This window comes from Haliotis rubra, unplaced genomic scaffold (genome assembly GCF_003918875.1).
Source record: "Haliotis rubra isolate DU_JTF1 unplaced genomic scaffold, ASM391887v1 Scf44, whole genome shotgun sequence".
Lineage (NCBI taxonomy): Eukaryota > Metazoa > Mollusca > Gastropoda > Lepetellida > Haliotidae > Haliotis > Haliotis rubra.
In genome coordinates, this window is record NW_025767124.1 from 151,094 (window position 1) to 172,971 (window position 21,878).

General features: G+C 41.0%; 1 protein-coding gene across 1 annotated transcript; it reads left to right on the forward strand.

The window, feature by feature from the left end:
* The first annotated feature begins 897 nt into the window (after positions 1 to 897).
* LOC124289384 (chitinase-like protein 4) lies at positions 898 to 21,313 on the forward strand. Its single transcript, XM_046726006.1, is given in 11 exon segments — positions 898 to 926; positions 6,781 to 6,853; positions 7,572 to 7,660; positions 7,662 to 7,750; positions 9,450 to 9,702; positions 10,741 to 10,841; positions 11,415 to 11,532; positions 13,607 to 13,792; positions 14,074 to 14,187; positions 19,472 to 19,871; positions 20,598 to 21,313. Coding segments are annotated over 11 exon segments (1,620 nt in total). The 5' UTR covers positions 898 to 923; the 3' UTR covers positions 20,792 to 21,313.
* Positions 21,314 to 21,878: the final 565 nt, after the last annotated feature.

Here is a 21,878-nt window from a genome sequence, read left to right on the forward strand (position 1 = left end):
CATTAATCAGTGAGGTATTCTCATTAAACTAGATTGAAAGATTGGTTATGATAACAATTAGTTCAAAGCTCTTGCAACAAAGACAAGACAAAGAGGAATGTCACCTTACATTATGAAGCTAGGTCTATACATACTCGCCCTTGGCGAACCCGCCAAACAAGGCGACACATTACAGGTAAATGGTTCAAGAAAAAATTGTTACAAATCATTTTTACATCTAATGCTGTGACCACTTGTTTCTCACGAGTTTCTTTTGCACATAAACTGCAACTTGTAAGGGTACACATGCAGTATGTAAGAAACATAGATGACATCAGCATGTTAGACAACTGACTGCTGTTGACTAAGGGTGTCAGAGCTAAGCAGAAACTGTTTCATTATAAATAGAGATAACAAGCTACCCCTCGCGGAACATATTTTGTTTCTCAAGCTTCTTTTACCCTCAGACTGTGCTACCCTTTAAACCCATCGTTGATAAATATTAGTAAAGTCGTGAGCAAATAAGCGTCGCTTAATCACTTCTTCTGTTTATATTTGATCATAACAGTGAACAAGTACTTCACTTCCTTAAAGATATATGTTTACTGTGTAAACAGTGCAGAAAGTACATTGAGAGTAAACGAAGTTGGGCACGATAAACATTGTCTGGAAAGATACATCATCGGGGTAGGTAAAGGTGATAAGTGGGGAACAAACGACCCAGGTTGTCTGAAATGTTTGGGAAAGCATGAATTCAATGAAACCTCGTCAATGGAATGAAATAATCCATATTACTCGTTCCCGTTTACCTCAAACCTACGGCTCGTCTGTATTGTTAGGCGCAAACACGAAGCATGAATAGTAAGTCTAGGTGAATTAAATGTAGCTAAGAGTAGAGAAGCCCAGTATCCGGAATAACCTGGGCGTAGACGGTCGACACAGCCATGGTAGGTTGTTTAGTTGTTTTCCATGTAATCGACTTCCCTGTGTTTGTATCTGTATTTACATGTCAACAGGACTGACTGAATGGTAACATTTATTATTACAGTCATTTGTATATCGGGCACGGTGACCATTGGAAACGATAATACGTCCACTGAAGAGATTTTGTGTTCGTAAATATGTACTAGATATTTTCGCGTTCTTTCTAAAAATCACATAGGATTAATTTTATTATCATTTCTTATCCTGCATATGACAAGAACAGTTGAAAGGAGATGTGATTGAAGGTATCGTAATTAAAAGAAAAACCTTCTGTCGAGTTGCTGAAGCTATCAAATCAGTGTATAATAGGGTCATGATTGAACTGCATTGCCATGTTAACAAACATAGTGACAAGTTGACAAGTAACAAGTTTATTTTTGCATTTGAGGCCTCATTGCCCATAGTGCTAAGACACAATAATCACCATACAGTGCGCAAGATATATTGATATACAATGCAAGACTACTTAACATGATGTATTCTTTTGAGAAACACTGATATCTTCTTTATTTATAATAACAGAATATGTTGTTGATATTAATGAGATAAATTTATCATGGGATACATTGTTATAATATGGTGGTACAAACAGTTCTCTGCATGTCTTATAATGAGGAAATAACAGAAGGAAATGAAATTCATCTTCAACAGGCCAGGCATTGCACTTCGAGCATAACAGTGTCATAGTGTCACTAACGAGTGTCATACATAGTGTCATAACGAGAGGTGATATTGATCTAAGCCACGCTTCTAATATTGTTGTGAAGTGAGCGCTGATACGTGATCAATGAGATCTTCTGATCAAACAGTTCTACAGCTCAGTCATCATAGATCAATGAACCGTATGATCTTGGGATCAAAGAAGTGATAGATATGAATAACGCAAATGTAACGCAATATTAAGTATGACGAATTTTCGTAAATGCTATACATGACAAAATATTCAAAATGTAATACAGGACAAATTGTAGATGTAACAAAACGTCATTTAGAACCAAACGCTGAATATAAGAAATCTTAACGCATGAACACATATTAAATATAGCAAAGCAGCTTGTGTGGCTAATTAATGTGGGATAGAACAAGTGCTATGCATGACCAAATGTGACCAAAGTTTGGACATATGACAATGGCGTATCTTTAAATTAAATGTGAGATTAACAAGGTGACATGAATGATCATATGAGATAGCGTCATGCATGACAAAATATTGGCTATTGGAAAGTATCATGAATGAAAACACGCTGTATACCTTACCTAATGTTAGATGTAAGACAGTGTCATGCATGACCAAATTACATATGGGTATTTATATAGCGCTATAGTCAATCACATCAACATGCATGCTCAAAGTGCTTTGTTTCCCTCGATCATTGGATGGCAGTCTCAACGGCACATCGCATTTTCAATTTCAACTCCTTTGGGATCATATAACTCTTGTAGCCACTAGACATACCGAGTTAATGTGACTTTCCCATCCTTACGAGGTACCCATTCACAGCAGGGTGGACTATGACACATAGTCACAGTACTTTGTACAAGTTTTACTGCACGTTGCTGTACCCGCAACCAGGTGTTTGCACGTATTCATGTGGCCACCATCTGGTCATATACCAACGGATTCGAGGGTTCTTTAACGTGCACAGGGTTGTGTATTCTACACTAGGGGTTGTGACAACACTGAAAGAGTCTGCACACAAAGTTGACTCCAAGGTTTTTACACCCAGTCACAGATGGGCTCGATCCCGGCACCTGGATCACTAGCCTGGCGTCCACCACGCAACACAAATATGGCATATATTCCATCGAACTGTTGGATATACGAAAGCATCATGCATGACTACATGCTGCATAGTACGATGTGGCATGCAGTACCAAATGCTGAATATCAAAAAGTGTCATGCTTGATCAAACAAAGGATATTACAATACTTAATTTTAGATATAACAAAAATATCATGAATGATCAAATATTTGATAAATGAGAGTGTCAGGGATAACCAAATGTTGGTTATTAGAAGATTTCATTCATGACCGACATTATGTATAACAAAATGTCACATATAATGAAATATCGTATGAGAAACGTGTTACGACAAAATCTCATTTTACATGTGACAAAACTGACATAAAAATATTTCATGCATGACACGAATATAAATAGGCTGACTGAACAGCTTCCACATCATACATGAAGAAATTATGCGCAAACCCAAAATGTCATACTGACCCAATGCAACAAATGAATTAGCAAAGTCGCAAGACCAAAATGTCATACTGAACTGACAATTGGTCCAGTTCTCACATATGACTTAATGTCGCATTATATAACAAGGTATGATTTAATTACAATCACCCCTAACTGATAATAATGTTTTATAAATGTTCTTAAGATTTTCCAACTTTAAAGTCCTTCTTTGAAATTGACACTAGAAACCATAATAATTATTTTCTTCATCGAATGAGTCACGGGTCACAAAGGTTCACAACCCTTAAATATATAGAGCTAACCATAGCTTCAATAAACATTAAGTTTCCAGTCCTAAACATCTATAAATTGTCCCAAGTCGGAGTAATCAGTAGTTCATATCAAATGCAATGTATATAATTACATAGACACATTAAAGGATCATAAATGGGATCGAACTGTCTTGTTTTATCCGAAATCTTGCACAGTAATCCCAAATGTAACGTGTTATACATAGTAATCGGTCGGTAAACATACCAGGACACGATGCTGTGTGTGTAGAAGCTGCAGGACATAGATCAAATACTCCCCCAATATACACCTGGGGTCTTTTAATTACTTGAAGGTGTTGGGATGTTTTCTGAGCTCACCTCTTCCGTGACCTCGACCTTCAAACTGTACGTGTAGACAGGATATGTTCGCAGTTGTGTCAACAGACTGTGTTCTGGTTTTAGCATCTTTCCACTCCCATTGTTTGATCTTTCACTTGCAACAAAGATACGAATTGCTGTGATGGGATGAGTTGAGATCTGACGCCATTGTATCCGTATAGTTAATCCCGACGGTGTATATCTGTTACTCAGGGGCTTAGACGATGTAGTGGTTTGCAGCCAATGTAGATCTAGTATGTGGAAATAGTTATTCCCTGTTTAGTGTATAATATCTGTTACTCGGTACCTAGACGGCGAAGTGGTTGTCTTTCAATGTGGATCATGATAGTATGTATAGTAAATTCTGCTTGCTGTACAATAGCTGTTACAAGGGTAAAATGGCATTGTGTATTTCATAGGGTGTTTCGACGGGTGTTTCGACGATGAAGAGGTTGTCTTTCAATGTAGATCTAGTATATGGATATAGATATTCCTTGTTTGGCGTATGATATATACGACAAAGGAGCTTAAACGGTGAAGTGGTTGTCTTTCAATGTGGATCATGATAGTATGTATAGTAAATTCTGCTTGCTTTACAATAGCTGTTACTCGGGTGTTTCAACGGCGAAGTGGTTGTCTTTCAATGTGGATCAAGATAGTAATGTATAGTGAATTCTGTTTTGTGTGCACTCTGTAAGTCGGGTGCTCAGATGGCGAAGAGGTTGTCTTTCGATGTAGATCAAGTATGTGGATATATACTCTCCCAAAGAAGAAACGCATATAGGAATTTCAACTGTATTGTTATGTTTATTTTGAAACATCTTGTAGGCTTGACGAGTCAATGAAATATAGCGAAATTGCACACTGGGAATGCAGACTTATCCGTCTTTGGCACCAACTCGAGGAAAGTCAGTTTGAGTGCCACATGGAGACGTGTGGTGGCGCTGAAGTCAATACCTCGTGTGACCACCGTGGGCATCCAAAACTGCACGGCATCGCCTCGGCATCGAACGAATAAGTCTCAGAATCTCGTGTTGCCCAATCGCAGCCCACTCTGCCTGTAGTGCCTGTGCGAGTTGCTGAAGTGTCTGGGGCTGAGGGTTACGGCGTCGCACCCGTCTGTCCAGGGCATCCCACAGATGTTCGATCGGGTGTAAGTCCGGTGACAGTACCGTTGAGCTGTCAGGTTGATCTGGATCATCACCAAATCACTTCTCCTACGGCAGGTGATCTCTCCCCACATCATAACACTGTCCCGGCCGAATCTGCCCACCTGGGGAACGCAAGCGTCGGCGAAACGTTCACGTCGACGTCTGTACACCCGTATTCTTCCATCGCGTCGTTCCAATAGAAATCGTGATTCATCACTGAACCAGATTCTACGCCAATTCGGTAGGTTCCAGGCCTGAACGTTGGTGCACCATTGAACTCGATGTCGACGATGTTGTTGTCGAAGCACAGGGCCAAAATAAGGTCTTCTGGCACGTAAACCAGCCTCTCTCAACTGTTCCTGACGGTCTGTGCAGAAAGCCTCCTCAATCCGGGTATTTGTCGAGCGGTACTGGTCGCCGTAGCTGTTCGATGACGCAGATGATGAACCCGGATGTAGCGATCCTGCGCCGCAGTGGTCGCTCGAGGTCGCCCACGACGAGGGGCATCTGCTACCGCATTCTGCCGGCGATATCTCTCCCAGAGCCGTGAAATGGTGCTTTGGTGAACATTCATGCGTCGGGCAAATGCACGTTGAGACTGGCCAGCTTCAAGCAAACCAATGGCGATATGACGGTTGGCTTCACTTAGACGTGGCATTTTGCGTTCGTCAACAATATTCCAAATACAGTGAATAATCGACAGACAGCGATCAACCTTTTCTACCCATCATTGAGATTGTGTATTCTGTGACACTACACGCCGAAATTGAAAATCATGTTGTTAAATACAGGTATTTTACGGATGGTGCGTTTTGTTGTGATGTTTCAAAACATAAACACCATAGGACTCATAAACAGAGCAAAACCTTTTGTAAAATGAATCACGTTTTAATTCATTGCTACATGAAATTGCTATTTTCATGATGCGTTTCTTTTTTGGGAGAGTATAGTTATTCTCTGTTTGGTGTATACTATGTGTTACTAAGGTGCATAGGCAAGCTTGTCTTTCAACATGGATCAAAGTATGCCAGTATAGTTCTTTCCGGTTGGTGTATAAATAGTTTTACTCGGGTGCTCGAACCGTGAGGTGATTGTCTTTCAATGTGGATCAAAATAGTCTGTATAGTTAATTCTGCTTGGTGTATAATATATGTTATTCTGGTGTTTCGACGGTGAGGAGGTTGTCTTTCAATATAGATCTGGTATGTCCCTGTATATTGTATAATATCTGTTACTGAGGTGCTTAGACGGCGAAGAGGTTGTCTTTCAATGTAGATCTATTATGTCGATATAGTTATTTTCTATCTGATGTATGGCATCTGCCACTGAGGTGCTTAGACGGCGAAGAGGCTGTCTTTCAATGTTGATCTAGTATGTCGATATAGTTATTTTCTATCTGATGTATGATATCTGCCACTGAGGTGCTTAGACGGCGAAGAGGTTGTCTTTCAATGTAGATCTAGTAAATCGATATAATTATTTTCCATCTGATGTATGATATCTGCCACTATGGTGCTGAAACGGTAAAGAGGATGTGGAAATGTTATGTGGATAAAATCCGTCTCTAGCTGCATAATGTCTGTTAACTGTTGAAATGTTGGCGTGGTTGTGTTCCAATGTTAATGTTGTTTATAAATATTGATAGTAAATGACTTAATGACGTAATACATCGTTCAGGCCGAGGTTACACATCTGTTACAGAAAGTAACTGAAAACGGCGATATTGTTGTCTTTCACTGTCATTCGTTTCTTTTACGGGACCGTTTGTCCCCTGACTTTGAGTTAAAGTTGTAACGGGGATACTGAAGTGATTATTCGTTGACTTTCAGTGGGGACTTGGGACTCGGACGTCGGTGACTCTGTTGGCTGTCATCGGTCTTGCATCTCTCCTGCAGTGTGATGGTAAGTGTACACACGCCTCTGTATGTACTTCTTGACGCGATATGTTAAAAATCAATGAAAAACCGTTTTCACGGTGTAGCTACAATGTCAGTTTTAGTTCCAGTCCTACAATTGTTGAATGAAATCTGCTATATAGTCTGATTTGTTTCACACGTTTGATAACCTTTCCGTAAATCTTTAATGTTTTCCTATACCATTAACAAAGGTTGTTATCACACCTTCAGTTTTTATATGGCATACGAATCGCAGGCCTGTATGTTGGGTGAGTCGAAAATCACTGTTTGTTCAGAATAAAATCTAGTCTTTGAAATAAAAATTATTTTTCAGAAAAAAAATGTTCCTAAATTATCGTCATTAAAATATGATAAAAGGAGCCCTGAGATTTGTAGAAACTGCAGAAACTGTAGACCTACTACACATTATGAACTTGTTTGGGTTGTGTGGGATATATTTGTTTCAGGATCTGTATGACAGACTATTATTGTTGTAAATGATCATAATAATAATAATAAGTGTATTAATAATGCGCTGAACTCCATTCACGAGGTGAATACTCATAGCGGTATCAATCTGATTACCATTACCCCGGATAACCCAAGCAGCCTTGAGGTGCTAGATGGTTAATATGACTTATCCCACCGGGTACCCATTTCGTAATGATGTAAGTGTATATCACTAGTTCCTGGCGTCTGTAACATGAGTCACATGTCTCCCCCAGGTATGACCAGCTTCAAGCGGGTATGTTACTACACCAGCTGGAGTCAGTACAGAAGCGGGGCCACCTTCTTCCCTGGGAACATAGATCCTCGACCTCTGCACCCACATAATCTACAGCTTCTACTTGTTCAACGAGGGCACCTGGGATCTCCGACCTGATGAATGGAACACTGGATCTTTGTAAGCTTTACGTTAATTGGACTCCAAGCTGGGCGCTTTTGAATAACCAGTATTTGTTTTTGCAGAGACATGTTTTGGTTACACTCGAGAAGAACACCTATGATAACGAGCTGATTAAACGTCCACGGACTACGTAGCTATGGTAGCATTCGTCACGCAGAAGATCGTTATTTGAATTCACGACATGGATACAAGTTGTTGATAAAACCTTAACAAAACCTCTGTAATCATACGGAACCTTACTTTCAAGTAGATAGAAATGGCCGATAAAGGTCGGCGGTAATATTCTGACTATTCCATACGCATATGTTCATGAAACACTTTGAAAAGTTATTATGTCAGGTGCGCCCCGAAAAGGTGAGCGTATCTTGCCCAATCGGCGACATCCGTCAAAAACACATGCAAAGAAAAGGCAATTGCATAGGACATCGTTTTGATCATTAGTGCGTCAAATTTGGAAATGGTCATGTGTCTGCTATAGACCATGGCTAAGGCTTTGAATGTTGTAACCCCGAATAAATACAATTTTTAATTTTCTGAGAAAGTCCGTGCTCGATTTTGCCGGAAACGTTGTCAAAACATTCATATTGTTGTCCAGATGTCCAGAGCGCCTGACGGAAAGTGGACGTTCTGTAGTTCGACACCAGTCTTTGGCATACCGAAATACGTTAAAAGGTTTACATGGTCTTACCCTGCATTGTTCGGTAGGGGGCGGTGGGGTAGCCAGTGGTTAAAGACTTGGCTCGTCACGCCCAAGACCCGGGTTCGATTCCCCACATGGGTACAGTGTATGCAGCCCTTTCTGGTGCCCCCACACCACCACCACCCCCACCCCACCCCCACCCCACCCCTCGTGATATTGTTGGAATATTGCTAAAAGCTGCGTAAAACCATAGTCACTCACTCACTCACTCATTGGCGCTAGTCATTGAAAGAACAGAATTCGGACTTGTCTGGACAGGGTATCTTATGACAAAATAAAACTGGCATAAGTTTGTTCTAACACTCACACACGCAAAAGTGCAAGAATTTGGAACGTCAACTTAAAATTCCATGTCACTTTTTCCTTGCTCATGAGTGTATGCAAGTGCTAACATAAAGAATACTCCAGATGTTAAATCCAATTTCATCTCACCTCAATTAAACCAAGTGACGATTTCAGTCAGTTTCTTACTACACAGAGAATCAGGTCGTGGACATATAGTGCAAGGTGCCAACGATTTCACGACTAGATTGTGCCGATATATCCAGTTTCGTTAATTTGTTGGGTTTTTTAAAATTTATAAGAAGAGAAAATAGTTCTATTAAACCAAATCTTCCAAAGAAATCTCGTTGGCGGTTACATAAAAACATGAGGTTGATTTGTTTCACCTTAAACCTGACCCCTGAATCTTCGTAGATGTGACCCGTGAAGATCCGGGTTAGAACTGATCTTCAGTAACCCATGCTTGTCGTAAGAGGCGACAAACGGGATCAGGTGGTCAGGCTCGCTGACTTGGTTGACACATGTCATCGTATTCCAGTTGCGTTGATCGATGCTCATGCTGTTGATCACTGGATTGTCTGGTCCAGACTCGATTATTTACAGACCGCCGCCATATAGCTGGAATATTGCTGAGTGCGGCGTAAAACTAAACTCACTCACTCACTAATTTGTAGATATACGAAGACATAATGACTGTTTCCAAATGTATTGCAGGTTATCTGGTCTCACTGCTCTGCGCAGCTCCAACAATGAGCTGAAGATTATGATAGCCGTTGGAGGGTTCAACTTCGGCTCCACGGCCTTTTCTGCCATGGTTACCACAAGTGCCAACCGAGCGGCCTTCATTTCCAGCGTACTGGACACTCTGTCCAGCAACAGTTTGGACGGTCTTGACCTGGACTGGGAGTACCCGGGGACCAGAGGAGGAACGACAGAAGACAAGGACAACTTCGTGTTGCTCTGTCAGGTGGGGATGATACCAAACTAGTGAGTGAGTTTTAGTTTTACGCCGCACTCAGCAATATTCCAGCTATATGGCGGCGGTCTGTAAATAATCGAGTCTGGACCAGACAATCCAGTGATCAACAACATTAGCATCGATCTGCGCAATTGGGAACCGATGACATGTGTCAACCAAGTCAGCGAGCCTGACCACGCGATCCCGTTAGTCGCCTCTTACGACAAGCTTGGGTTACTGAAGACCAATTCTAACCCGGATCTTCACGGGTATGATTAACATGTACCAATTAGGCGTATCGTTTCCCAAATCAGTGACTGGCATCCTAGTTAATACAGGTCCCATGCAGCCTGTGCTGGTCTGAGAGGTGTCTGAATGGATTGTGAAAAGTGGTTGACTGTGTCACATCGTAATATTATAACTCTCACAATTTCAACCACTGGTTTGTCTAATACAGACCGCCGTCATATAACAAGAAACCTGGGTGTTGGGTTAAAAGCACGAAATTAACAATCGTTCCGGTGATTCGATCAACCTTGCTCTTATGCATCATGTGATATATTTGGGGTTACACCTTTTCAGTAAAGTACAGATTCTAGTACCCATCCGAGATTCGAACCCACACTCTCAGAGTGAGGCACCTAATCGCCACTACACAAAGTCAGCGATTTAACCCACTCAGCCACCACGGCTTTCACAAGGTTGAGTGGCTGAGTGGGATAAATCGCTGGCTGGATATTCCCTGCTCTTAATTATAAGGTAGAGACTTCTTTACGTTCATACGAACACTGCCTGTTCTCTGTTGTCTACTCACTGCTAGTAAATGGACCCCAGTTCAAATCCCATTTAACCTTCGTCCTTAACATGTGTATGAATACCTACCTGGTCTCGTCGCTGTAATGAAGTAATGCCAATGCGACGTAAAACCCAACTCAACTCAACCCAGATCATATACGTGTATTTGCCCATTCTCTGAAAGACTTCGCCTCATTTAGCATCCATGACACAGCCCAAGATGAACAATATGATTTCTACTTCTACTTTCAGGAGCTGAAACTTGCCTTTGAACCTTTCGGCTACCTGCTGTCAGCAGCCGTTCCTGCTGGATACCAAAACATTTACGCCGGCTACAACGGCGAGACGGGAAAGTAAGCGAATAGTTGACAGAAGGTCACCACATTATATTAATTGGCCGGAATCACATCTACTTATGTTCTTTTTTTATGACGTTGTTGTAAGTTCCTGATGAAGCCCCTGGGATATAAAACGTCCTTATGTTATAAAAATATAAAATGATGAAATCTGTCAATTATTAAAATATTTTCCACCTGCTCTTCACTTAACAAAAAAGCTGACAATATTCAATTCACGTCCTTGAGAAGTTTCATGTTTTATTTGTCACAAGCATTTCTTTTGATATTTTGCATGAACCAATGTGCTAATAATGAAACAAGACTGAATTCGAGACTGTTTACATTGATATCAGTCAGTACTATGCTTCCGTACCGATTTCTCCACAGGCTGAAAACAGTCATCTAAAAACTCCAAACTTTACGTCCATAACAAAACTATGATACCTAACGCCAAATAAATGACTATCGAATAACCATTTATTTTTGGCTTCATTCTTTGGCACCATCAAACTTTATTTTGCCGGTCATTTTATGACTATTTTAGACATTATCATATATAAAGGTAAAGATTCCTGGATGTACTCACAGGTACTTAGACTTCGTTAACGTCATGGGCTACGACTACAACGGTCCCTGGGATCCTACAACCGGCCACAATGCACCATTGTATTCTCGGGCGGACGACCTGAACACACGGTTTACTTTGGTACGTACTCACGACTTCGATTACTTTGGTACATACTCACAACTTTGATTACTTTGGTACGTACTCACAACTTTGGTTACTTTGCTACGTACTCACGGTCTTCATTACTTTGCTACATACTCACGGTCTTCATTACTTTGCTACGTACTCACGGCCTTCATTACATTGCTACGTACTCACGACTTTACTTTGCTACGTACTCACGACCTTGATTACTTTGCTACGTACTCACGGCCATCATTACTTTGCTACGTACTCTCTACATTGTTTACTTTGCTGCGTAGTCATGACTTTCATTACTTTGCTACGTACTCATGACTTTCATTACTTTGCTACGTACTCACGACTTTCATTACTTTGCTACGTACTCTCTACATTGTATACTGTGCTACGTATTCACGGCCTTGTTTACTTTGCTACGTACTCTCTACATTGTTTCCTTTGCTACGTACTCATTGATTTGGTACGATTCACGGCCTTGATTATTTTTGTACGTTCTCACGACCTTGATTACTTTGCTACGTCCTCTCTACATTGTTTACTTTGCTACGTACTCACGACCTTCATTACTTTGCTACGTACTCACGACTTTCATTACTTTGCTACGTCCTCTCTACATTGTCTACATCCGGCCTCAATTACCTTGGTACGTACTCACGGCCTTCATTACTTTGCTACGCACTCACGACTTTCCTCACTTTACTACGTATTCACGACTTTGATTACTTTGCTACGTACTCACGGTATTCATTACTTTGCTACGTACTCTCCACATTGATTACTTTGCTACGTACTCACAACCTTCATTAGTTTGCTACGTACTCTCTACATTGTTTACTTTGCTACGTACATCCGGCCTTGATTACTTTGGTACATCCTCATGACCTTCATTCCTTTGTTACGTACTCTCCACATTGATTACTTTGCTACGAACTCACGACTTTGATTACTTTGCTACGTACTCACAACCTTAATTACTTTCGTACGTACTCTCTACATTGTTTACTTTGCTACGTACTCACGGCCTTGATTACTTTGCTACGTACTCACTACCTTCACTATTTTGCTACGTACTCACGGCCTTCAATACTTAGCTACGTACTCACGACTTTGATTACTCTGCTACGTACTCAGGGCCTTCATTAAATTGCTACGTACATACCGCCTTGATTAATTTGCTACGTACTCACCACTTGGACTAATGTGGTACGTACTCACGGCCTTCATTACTTTCGTACGTACTCGCGGCCTTCATTACTTTCGTACGTACTCACGGCCTTCATTACTTTGCTACGTACTCACGGCCTTGATAACGTTGCTACGTACACACGACTTTGCAACTGTATTGCTTTGCAGTAACAATGTCATTTCCCACAACTGAGAAAACTATATACCTAACACTGAATGGTGTATATATAACATAAGAAACACCTTTATTGTAGCAGTAATGTTACATTTCTCCACGCTCCCGTCTTCTGTAAATGACTACCAGCCTATGCTGCGAACAACACATCCAAGATTTCAAATCTGAGACGTGGTTGAGCTGGAGTTACACCAAATAAGCAAAACACATTAAAACGTCCAAGAAGGCACCTTTAATCACCGAGCAGCTTAAAAATGTTTCTGTCATATACATGGACATATTCAGATATAATACATGTCAGAGTCCATCGGTTTACAATACAATCATATTCACGCATGTATTTGTCACTAGGGCCCAGATGAAGGGCAAGAAAACTATTGGGTTCGAATCCCAGGGAGGCACTGACGGTCCGTAATGCTTCTAAAGTATATACATATGTATATGACATTTAGAAGTGATGTTGAGAAAGAGGAAAATTTATGGATCTCAACTTTTGTAATATGAGGAAGACAAGACAAGAATTAGAATATACTCCTCATATACTCCTCATATTACTGAAGTTGACATTCATATTTTTCCCCAGAAATAGTTATTGCTAGGTTCTCCTCCCACGTGAGGCAAACACACTGTGATATAATTGAAATACTCGTATTGTTCAAAGTGACATTAAGCCAGCTCACTCAATCATTGTCCATTATGTGCTTTTTTCAGACAGAAACCCTTCGAATCTACAACGAAGAACTTGGGATTCCAAAGTCAAAGCTAATTGTTGGAATGCCGACGTACGGGCATACATGGACCCTGACAAACCCCTCCCAGAACGGCGTCAGATCCCCCGGCACCCCAGGGCCAGCGACAACCTTCGTGAAAACCCCGGGGGTCATCGCGTACTTCGAGGTAGGCGACCCGTTTTCTTGGGCAGGGATTCTTGTGCTTAGAAAGTCGTGATATGTGTAAATTGCAATCAGACACAGTTGTGTCGAAGTAAGTGGGTCCTGCACAAATACATCGAGTTATCAGAGGTTCGACATAGCCGCAAAATGAAGACTGGATAAGAAATACGATGGTACCAACTTGTTTTTCGAGACAAGCGTTCGACACAAAGGTGTTTGTAGATGTAAATTCAGATATGTAGCATAAACATCAAGCTTATTATTTTTTACATTTGTACATTTCAGGTCTGCACCAATACCTCCTTCCAGCGTGTGTTTGATAACGTAGCTCTCGTTCCATATGCTGTGTTTGGCTCCTTTTGGGTCTCCTACGATGACGTTGTAAGCTTCGCCATCAAGGTAGGTTGCACATGTTCATGAAATTATACCATTCGTCACAACAATCGCATAAAAGTTTCAACTCCCAGGGGATATTTGTGGTAAATGTAATGTCTCCAATAGGGGTGGGTATTGCAGGGAATTTTCATATTGCGATATATTGCGATACGAAAGCATGTATTGCGATATGTTTTGCAATATATTGCAAGAAGGTTTTTTCTAACAAAAAACTACTTATAGTCGAGTTAATGCTTGATTTATAAAGCAAAAACACAACAAAATCACAATGCTTGATTAGGCTTTAATAAAACTTTAATCATGAAAAAATAAAAATGTAAATAATGTTTGTCACAAATGAAACAAGGAAAGGAACAATTTAAAAACGGAAATGTCCGAAGATTTCCGAGTGTTACGAAGTTTTCCGATTGCATGTCAAAATACCGGTTTTCGATCAGCGTATCGCAATACGTATCGTTTTCATGTCTGAACCGGTAAATACCGGTAAACCGGTTATATTGCGCAGCCCTAGTCTTCAAACAGTAATCTGTTGATCATTACACTTCTACAACACAACAAAGTCTTGTCCGTGTCTTACCCGTGTCTCACAAGCACAATAGTTTTCACTGAACAACAGATTGTCCACAGTACGTGGACCCGTGACGAATTCAGTAACCCATGCTTGTCGTAAGAGCATGGTCAGACTGGCTGACTCGGTTGACACATCGTATCCCAAATGCGTAGGTCGATGGGCATGCTGTTGATCATTGGATCGTCGGGTCTACACTCGATTGTTTACAGAAAATCGCTGGAATATTTCTGAATTCGGCGTTAAACAACAAACAAACGGGGTTATTCATATTGCCTATAGGAATCTGGGTAGTTGAAGTTGAATGCGAGGCAAGTTTCAACAACCTTCAGTGAGTTTTTAGCGCTTTCGATCCATCCCAAAACGAAACATATGTTACACTGAAGTGACATTTTTCCTGAAGCAAGTGCTTTGATCGAAATACGCCGTTCAGCAAATATTTACCCGATAGGATGAGATGGTACTGTAACTGTTAAACTGCCGCAAAATAATGAAGCTTTGACTGGATATTGCCCAAAGATCTGAAAATTGAATTAAAGTGCACACAAGTTCATTGAACGTGGTAACGGTGCGCATGATATCCAACCTTGACATGTGCTGTTGCTATGGTAGCTGGTGGGGGGGTGGTGGTGGTAACGCCGCCCTCTTCGCACTATTCATCACGAATTCAGACAACCTACCATTTCTCATTTTTGTTTCTTTAATACGGAGAAGAGAAGAAAGCTTCAGATCGTTTACCGTGTGACGAGGTCAGTTTCCTTCAGATTTGGACCTGACCCAGAGACTCATTAACTGGTGGTGTTAATGATGAAGCACAAGTAATTCAGTTTCCATCAGCCTACATACTGACAGAACTGTCCTATAATCAGAGGACTGACCACTGATTAATGACCCTGGCCTCCTCATCTTTCTTCTTTGATCCTGTTGACTTATTGGCAGCCTCAAATAACGACTTAATATATTGGAAACTGGACAGAATAGGCCCCTTACGTTGTCTCTGTGAATATTAAAGCACTGCTGGTCACACTGATTGTTCATTACGAGGGGCGGTGGGGTAGCCTAGTGGTTAAAGCGTTCGCTCGTCACGCCGAAGACCCGGGTTCGATTCCCCACATGGGTACAATGTGTGAAGCCCATTTCTGGTGTTCCCCGCCGTGATAGTGCTGGAATATTGCTAAAAGCGGCGTAAAACTGAACCCACGCTTGTCAGGTCATCTCAGTATCAAAAGTCCTCTTGGCGAGTATGAGAGGGAATCCATATTGGATCTTCTAGTTCACGTGACTATCACATCATATAATACAGTACAGTCAGTTTTTAATGAAGTCATACCGATACAAAATTGTATAATTCATTTCTCAGAATGTCCTTGTCCATTTCGCGAATACATGATGTCATCAGTGTCACAGATTTTCACTCGTCCATTCCGACATTTTATCCTTTTAGGCCCGGGTGATCCCCCTCTGTGGATGATCGGTACTGGTTATTCTTTAGTTTTTTATATTTGAAAAGTTTTTGTTTGTTTGTTTGTTGTTTATCACCGCACTCGGCGATATTCCAGCGGTCTGTAAATAATCGAGTCTGGACCAGACAATCCAGTGATCAACAGCATGAGTATCGATCTACGCAATTGAGATACGATGACACGTGTCAACCAAGTCAGCGAGCCTGACCGCCTGACCACCTGGCCCCGTTTCACAAAGCTCTCGTAAGTTACGAGATCTTAGGCATACGAGAGCTTTGTGAAACGGGCCCCAGATCCTTTAGTCGCCTCTTACGACAAGCATGGGTTACTGAAGATCAATTCTAACCCGGATCTTCACGGATGAAACGCTTTTGTTAAAATCGCATTGTACGAGCTTTGTGCTACGGATCAGGAGTTGATGCATACCACTAGAATCTCCACCCCGTTGCTTCCAAATGTGTCATTTTCTTACGGAATAAGCCGAGTGAATCCGAATGCTTAAATGGATGGAATCCACCAAAGATCAGCCTAGGCAGCCCCTGTCTGTTCTTTCAGTAACTTTTCATGAGGTATACGTTAAAACAAAAATGATGTCATCTTAAATCGGTGTCACTTAGAAAACCAGCAATGTCCACTGAAACATAATCGGTTTGGGGTTAGCTCAAAAACATGACAAGAACTTCTTGAAAACTGTTCTCACACACAAACAAATAACCTTTGCGAAGCACAGATTTCTGGATGTCTGAATTATATAGATGGTTGACATGTAAATGGAAGCTTGTATACATGATTGGCGGTAACTAGCAGACTTGTATGCTTGGAGACTGGCAGCTGAAGCCGTAATCAATGCCTGCACAGCGCCGACATGGCAGCCGGTACAAGAATGAAAGAACACAGGAAACAATAATAGTTAAATCAAACTAATCACATTACAAAAAAAAAAGATATAAAGGCAAGAAGATATGGATGTCAACTTCTTTGTTTTGATGGACACGACATTTCGGAGTATATTCTCACTCATCCATCAGATGAATGAAAGACTAGCAAACGGACACCTATATTTACATGTAAAACAACCGTGATAACGTAACAAGAGCAGCCAGCAGTTAATAAGCACTAACTTGATAAGGTGGATGGACAAATGGAATCCAGGGAATGTAGTTCCAGGCATTAATGATGGGTAACAATTGTGGTATTTAACAAGGGAAAAGACAACAAAAGGAAGCCAGAATTTAATCCAGGCCTAATTAGTGTTAAAAAAAGAAACGCAACCCCTGTAATTTAAAGATTGTATTCGTGAAATTTAAGATGATACAACGCATTTAATTTAGACGACAGAACAGTGACATTTGGCACAATGATAGTCTAGAAATTCAAGTGTAAGATAATTATCTTAACAGTTCCCTCAGTGAGACTGGTTTGTCACAAGGGGGCGTCTTTTTTAGTACCTCGTGTGGGCACCACGAGCTGCAATCACTGTACGGCACCTCCTTGGAACAGAATGGATCAGACGTCGGATTCTTTCTTGAGGAATTGCTCTCCACTCATCCTGTAGTGCAACAGCTAGTTGTTCGAGCGTCTGCGGCGGCAGTCTACGTTGATGTACACGTCTGTCAAGAAAATCCCACAGATACTCTATGGTGTTGAGGTCTGGGGATCTGGAGGGCCATGGCAACACATTCACGTTATAATTCTGTAAGAAATTCACTGTTGCACGTGCAGTGTGAGGTCTGGCGTTATCATGTTGAAAAAGCTCCTTTGTTCATCGATGATCCGTAGGAGGTGAGGCTGTAAAATTTGGTTGATGTAGCGTTGAGCTGTAAGATTGCCACGAATGATCACCAAGTCTGATCTTTGGTTGTATGATATGGCTCCCCAAACCATGACGCTCTCGCCACCAAATCTGTCCACCTGTATAACGCAGTTTGGTGCCCAACGTTCATTTCGTCGTCCTTAGACCCGCTGTCTTCCGTCACGACGTTGCAACAGAAAACGTGGTTCGTCACTGAACCAGACACGCCTACAGTTTCTCAGGGTCCATATGCTAACGTTGTTACACCACCTGAGTCGTCGGCGCCGATGTAGGAGGCGTAGTACAGGTCCACCAAGTATTCTTCTTGCTCGTAGACCGGCCTGTCGTTTGTCCTGACACTCTCCTCAAACCTGGCACTTGTGTTGCAGTGTCAGTCGGTATTGCTTGCCGATTACGTAGGTGATGGAGCCGGATAAACCTATCTTGAGCTGGCGAACATGAGTCGAATTGAATTGATTGAAACGGTTCCAAAGTCGGGAAATCTTTGTTTTGTGTACATCGAAGTGTCATGCAACCCTTCCGAAACTTTCTCCGACTTCAAGACGACCAATGGCAAAATGTTTGTCTGTAGCACTCAACCGTGGCATTTTCGACCTTGAATTTCGGCGACGAATGATGGAGTGAGATACGAATTCACACGGGATTTTATATACCCCAACATTAACTGTCATTTCCATCATTTGCACGTGCATTTGGCTTTTGGTGTAGTCACCATGAAAACTTCATGCATGGTGAAGAAATGAGACAATAAAGATTCCTATGCATGCTACTTGGTGTGTTCGAACGCTTACGTTCATGAAAGACGTACATGATATACTCACCTATCACACAAATTACCTTTGCAAACAATACCTTTATTCTACAGAGTGCCTTATATGTGAAGACAGGGGTTGTGTTTCTTTTTAGACAGAGTGTAGTTCCGTTTGTTCCACTTCTTCTCTTTATCGTGAAAATTAAAATGTATCTAAAGTTAAATTGAACGTGGACGTATATTTTATTACACCCCATGGCTCTGTGAATATTAATCCAATGGCATGTCGTAAAAATATATTCCGGACTAGTAGTAGTAATTACTCGATTGTCTGGTATATCACTTGATATTATCATATGTCATATTTTGTAAATGGCGGTGCTACCGTTAGAGCTGGACATGCTTACTTTTCTGATTTTCAATGATCCATTCATATAATTTTCGAAGCTATTCTCCCCTTTACACGAAAAGGGATTTTTGTTTCTGATGTTTGTGTGTATTCTTCCGCTCTGAATTTTTATATATTTCCTCCACACGCAAACTAGAGTAATGCAAGCTCACTACCACACATCATCATCAAAAACAACATCATCATCGTTGTCGTCGTCGTTGGTGTTATTGTTGATGGTTTTGTTGTTGTTGTCTCCAGGAAGATATTTCTGTTCACTGACCCACCCCTTTTACTGCTACAGACAGATCTGGTGATAAACGAGGGCTATGGGGGCGTCATGTTCTGGTCGCTAGATTTTGATGATTTCAATAATCTGTGCGGAGGAGGCAGATTCACCCTCATCAATTCCGTCAAGAATAGACTTCTAGATGCCACGGTAACAACGTCTACTTCAACAACAACTCCTACATCCACTACGTTTACAACTACTACGTCTACAACTACGACCACTACCACTACTACTTCTACAACAACAACAACCACTACAACTCCATCTACTACTTCTACAACAACAACAACCACTACAACTCCATCCTCTACTTCTACAACAACAACTACTACTACAACTACTACTACTACAACTCCGACTACCATGTCTAATGGAGAACTCACGGACGATGATGAATGCGATTATTATACAGGTAAATATTCATACACACCTTTTATCCTATCATTCGTACACTTGATAATAATAATATATTTTTCATTGATGTATTAATTTCATTTTTCATTTAAATGTCATCGGTTCTATTTTGAATAAAGACTAACAATAAGCTAAAGAACACCACATGAACATATGTTTTAAACAAACAGGGAGTCTTGTATATGGAATATAGCTTGATGAGGCGGGGGCGTGGGGTAGCCTATTGGTTAAAGCGTTCGCTCGTCACGCCGAAGGCCCGGGTTCAATTCCCCTCATGGGTACAATGTATGAAGCCCATTTCTGGTGTCCCCCGCCGTGATATTGCTGGAATATTGCTAAAAGTGGTGTAAAACCGAACTCACTCACTCACTTGACGAGGCTATAAAGAAATGAGAATGTGTCAATCGGCAGAGCTGCTACCAGAGCTTTCATTATGATCCCTGAAATGAGAGTATGCATATACTAGTATTAATTGAATCGGTTTGATTTTAGCTTAGTTTATTCAACATTGAAATAAGATTGGGACCATATTATCTAAGTATCCAACCCAATTGTTTCGAAAACATGGTAGATAACATTTATTGCACACGAATTGTACTATTCGCTAGACAGAAAAGTCACTTTTGACATGTGTTACTCGACTACAAATGAACATTTTTCAGGGCCTAACTCGATATAGTCTCTCACCAGATATATTGAAATTGCATTTTTGCTTCTGTTGCAGATCCCACCCAGGCAAACAACAGGTGGTGGTATTATGCAAACCCTGATGACTGCGGACAGTACCGTTTCTGTTTTGGGGAGGTTATCTGCCTTGGTTTTATGAATTGTCCGCCCGGCACTCTCTGGGACCACAGAGCTCTCGCCTGTGATCACTCCGACAAAGTCACATGCGCGTGTGCCGAACGAAATGATTAATGCGACTGCTAATATTTAAAATATTTTGTACTAGTCTGCCAGAAGAATATACTTGAAAAATTCATATGTCAACTTTATCGATAACATTGACTAATGTGTTGGAGAAATACAAAGGTCATTATTTTATTTTTTTATAATCTGATTTTTTAAAAAGACCCACACCCATGTATGTAGTTGTTATGGTAACTGAAAAATAGTCAATAACAGACTTAACGCTCGATGTTGCATATAGTCCCATCTGTAGTATATCCATTGATCAAACAGCAAGTGTACCAGCATGTTTGAAAAATATAACAAGTACTGTGTCCACATGATATGGTTCCTGTTGAATTCCTTAAAGAGGGGCTACGCTTGGGCTTTATATCACTGACGACACACAACGGTACACTGTCACACCCTTAACAGCGCCAAGACCTTGGTGTGAAAGAATCCCCAAACCTTGGAGCATTGTCCCTCTTTAAAATGAGATATCTGTGTGTCGGTCTCTAATCCATAATACAAGAAATGAAATCGTACATGTAAGAAGTGTTGTTGTTGTTGTTGTTGTTGTTGTTGTTGTTTTTTCGTTAAAATACAGCAGAATATTTATGAACACTTCCAGATGTTTGTACGTATACACGTATCACAATAATCAGGTGCAATTTGCTATACAGGTGCAATTTGCTATAATTAAGTCCCTTGGCGACTCGGGATCCGATGAAAGGGTCCTTAAAGTTTGTTTTTCAAATATATTATCTTCGTTTTATACATACTTCTTAAATACACTCTCAGTTTCACATGATTCTACATGTGTCTCACTAAAAGACTTAAAGAAAGGTGTAGCGCTGTAGGTTATCCATAGCATGAGCAGTTTTACGCGCATCTTCCAGCGCAAAATCGAGAACCAGACAGTCCAGTGATGACAGCATGAGCATCGATCAAGCAGAATTGGGAGCCTGACCAACCAAGTCAGCTAGCCTGACCACCCGATCCCGTTTATCGCCTCTTACGACAAGCATGGGTTACGGAAGGCCAATTCTAACCCGGACCTTCATGGGTCCATAGTTAAGTGTCGCTTAATAAACCGACAGTCTCTGTAAACCTACGG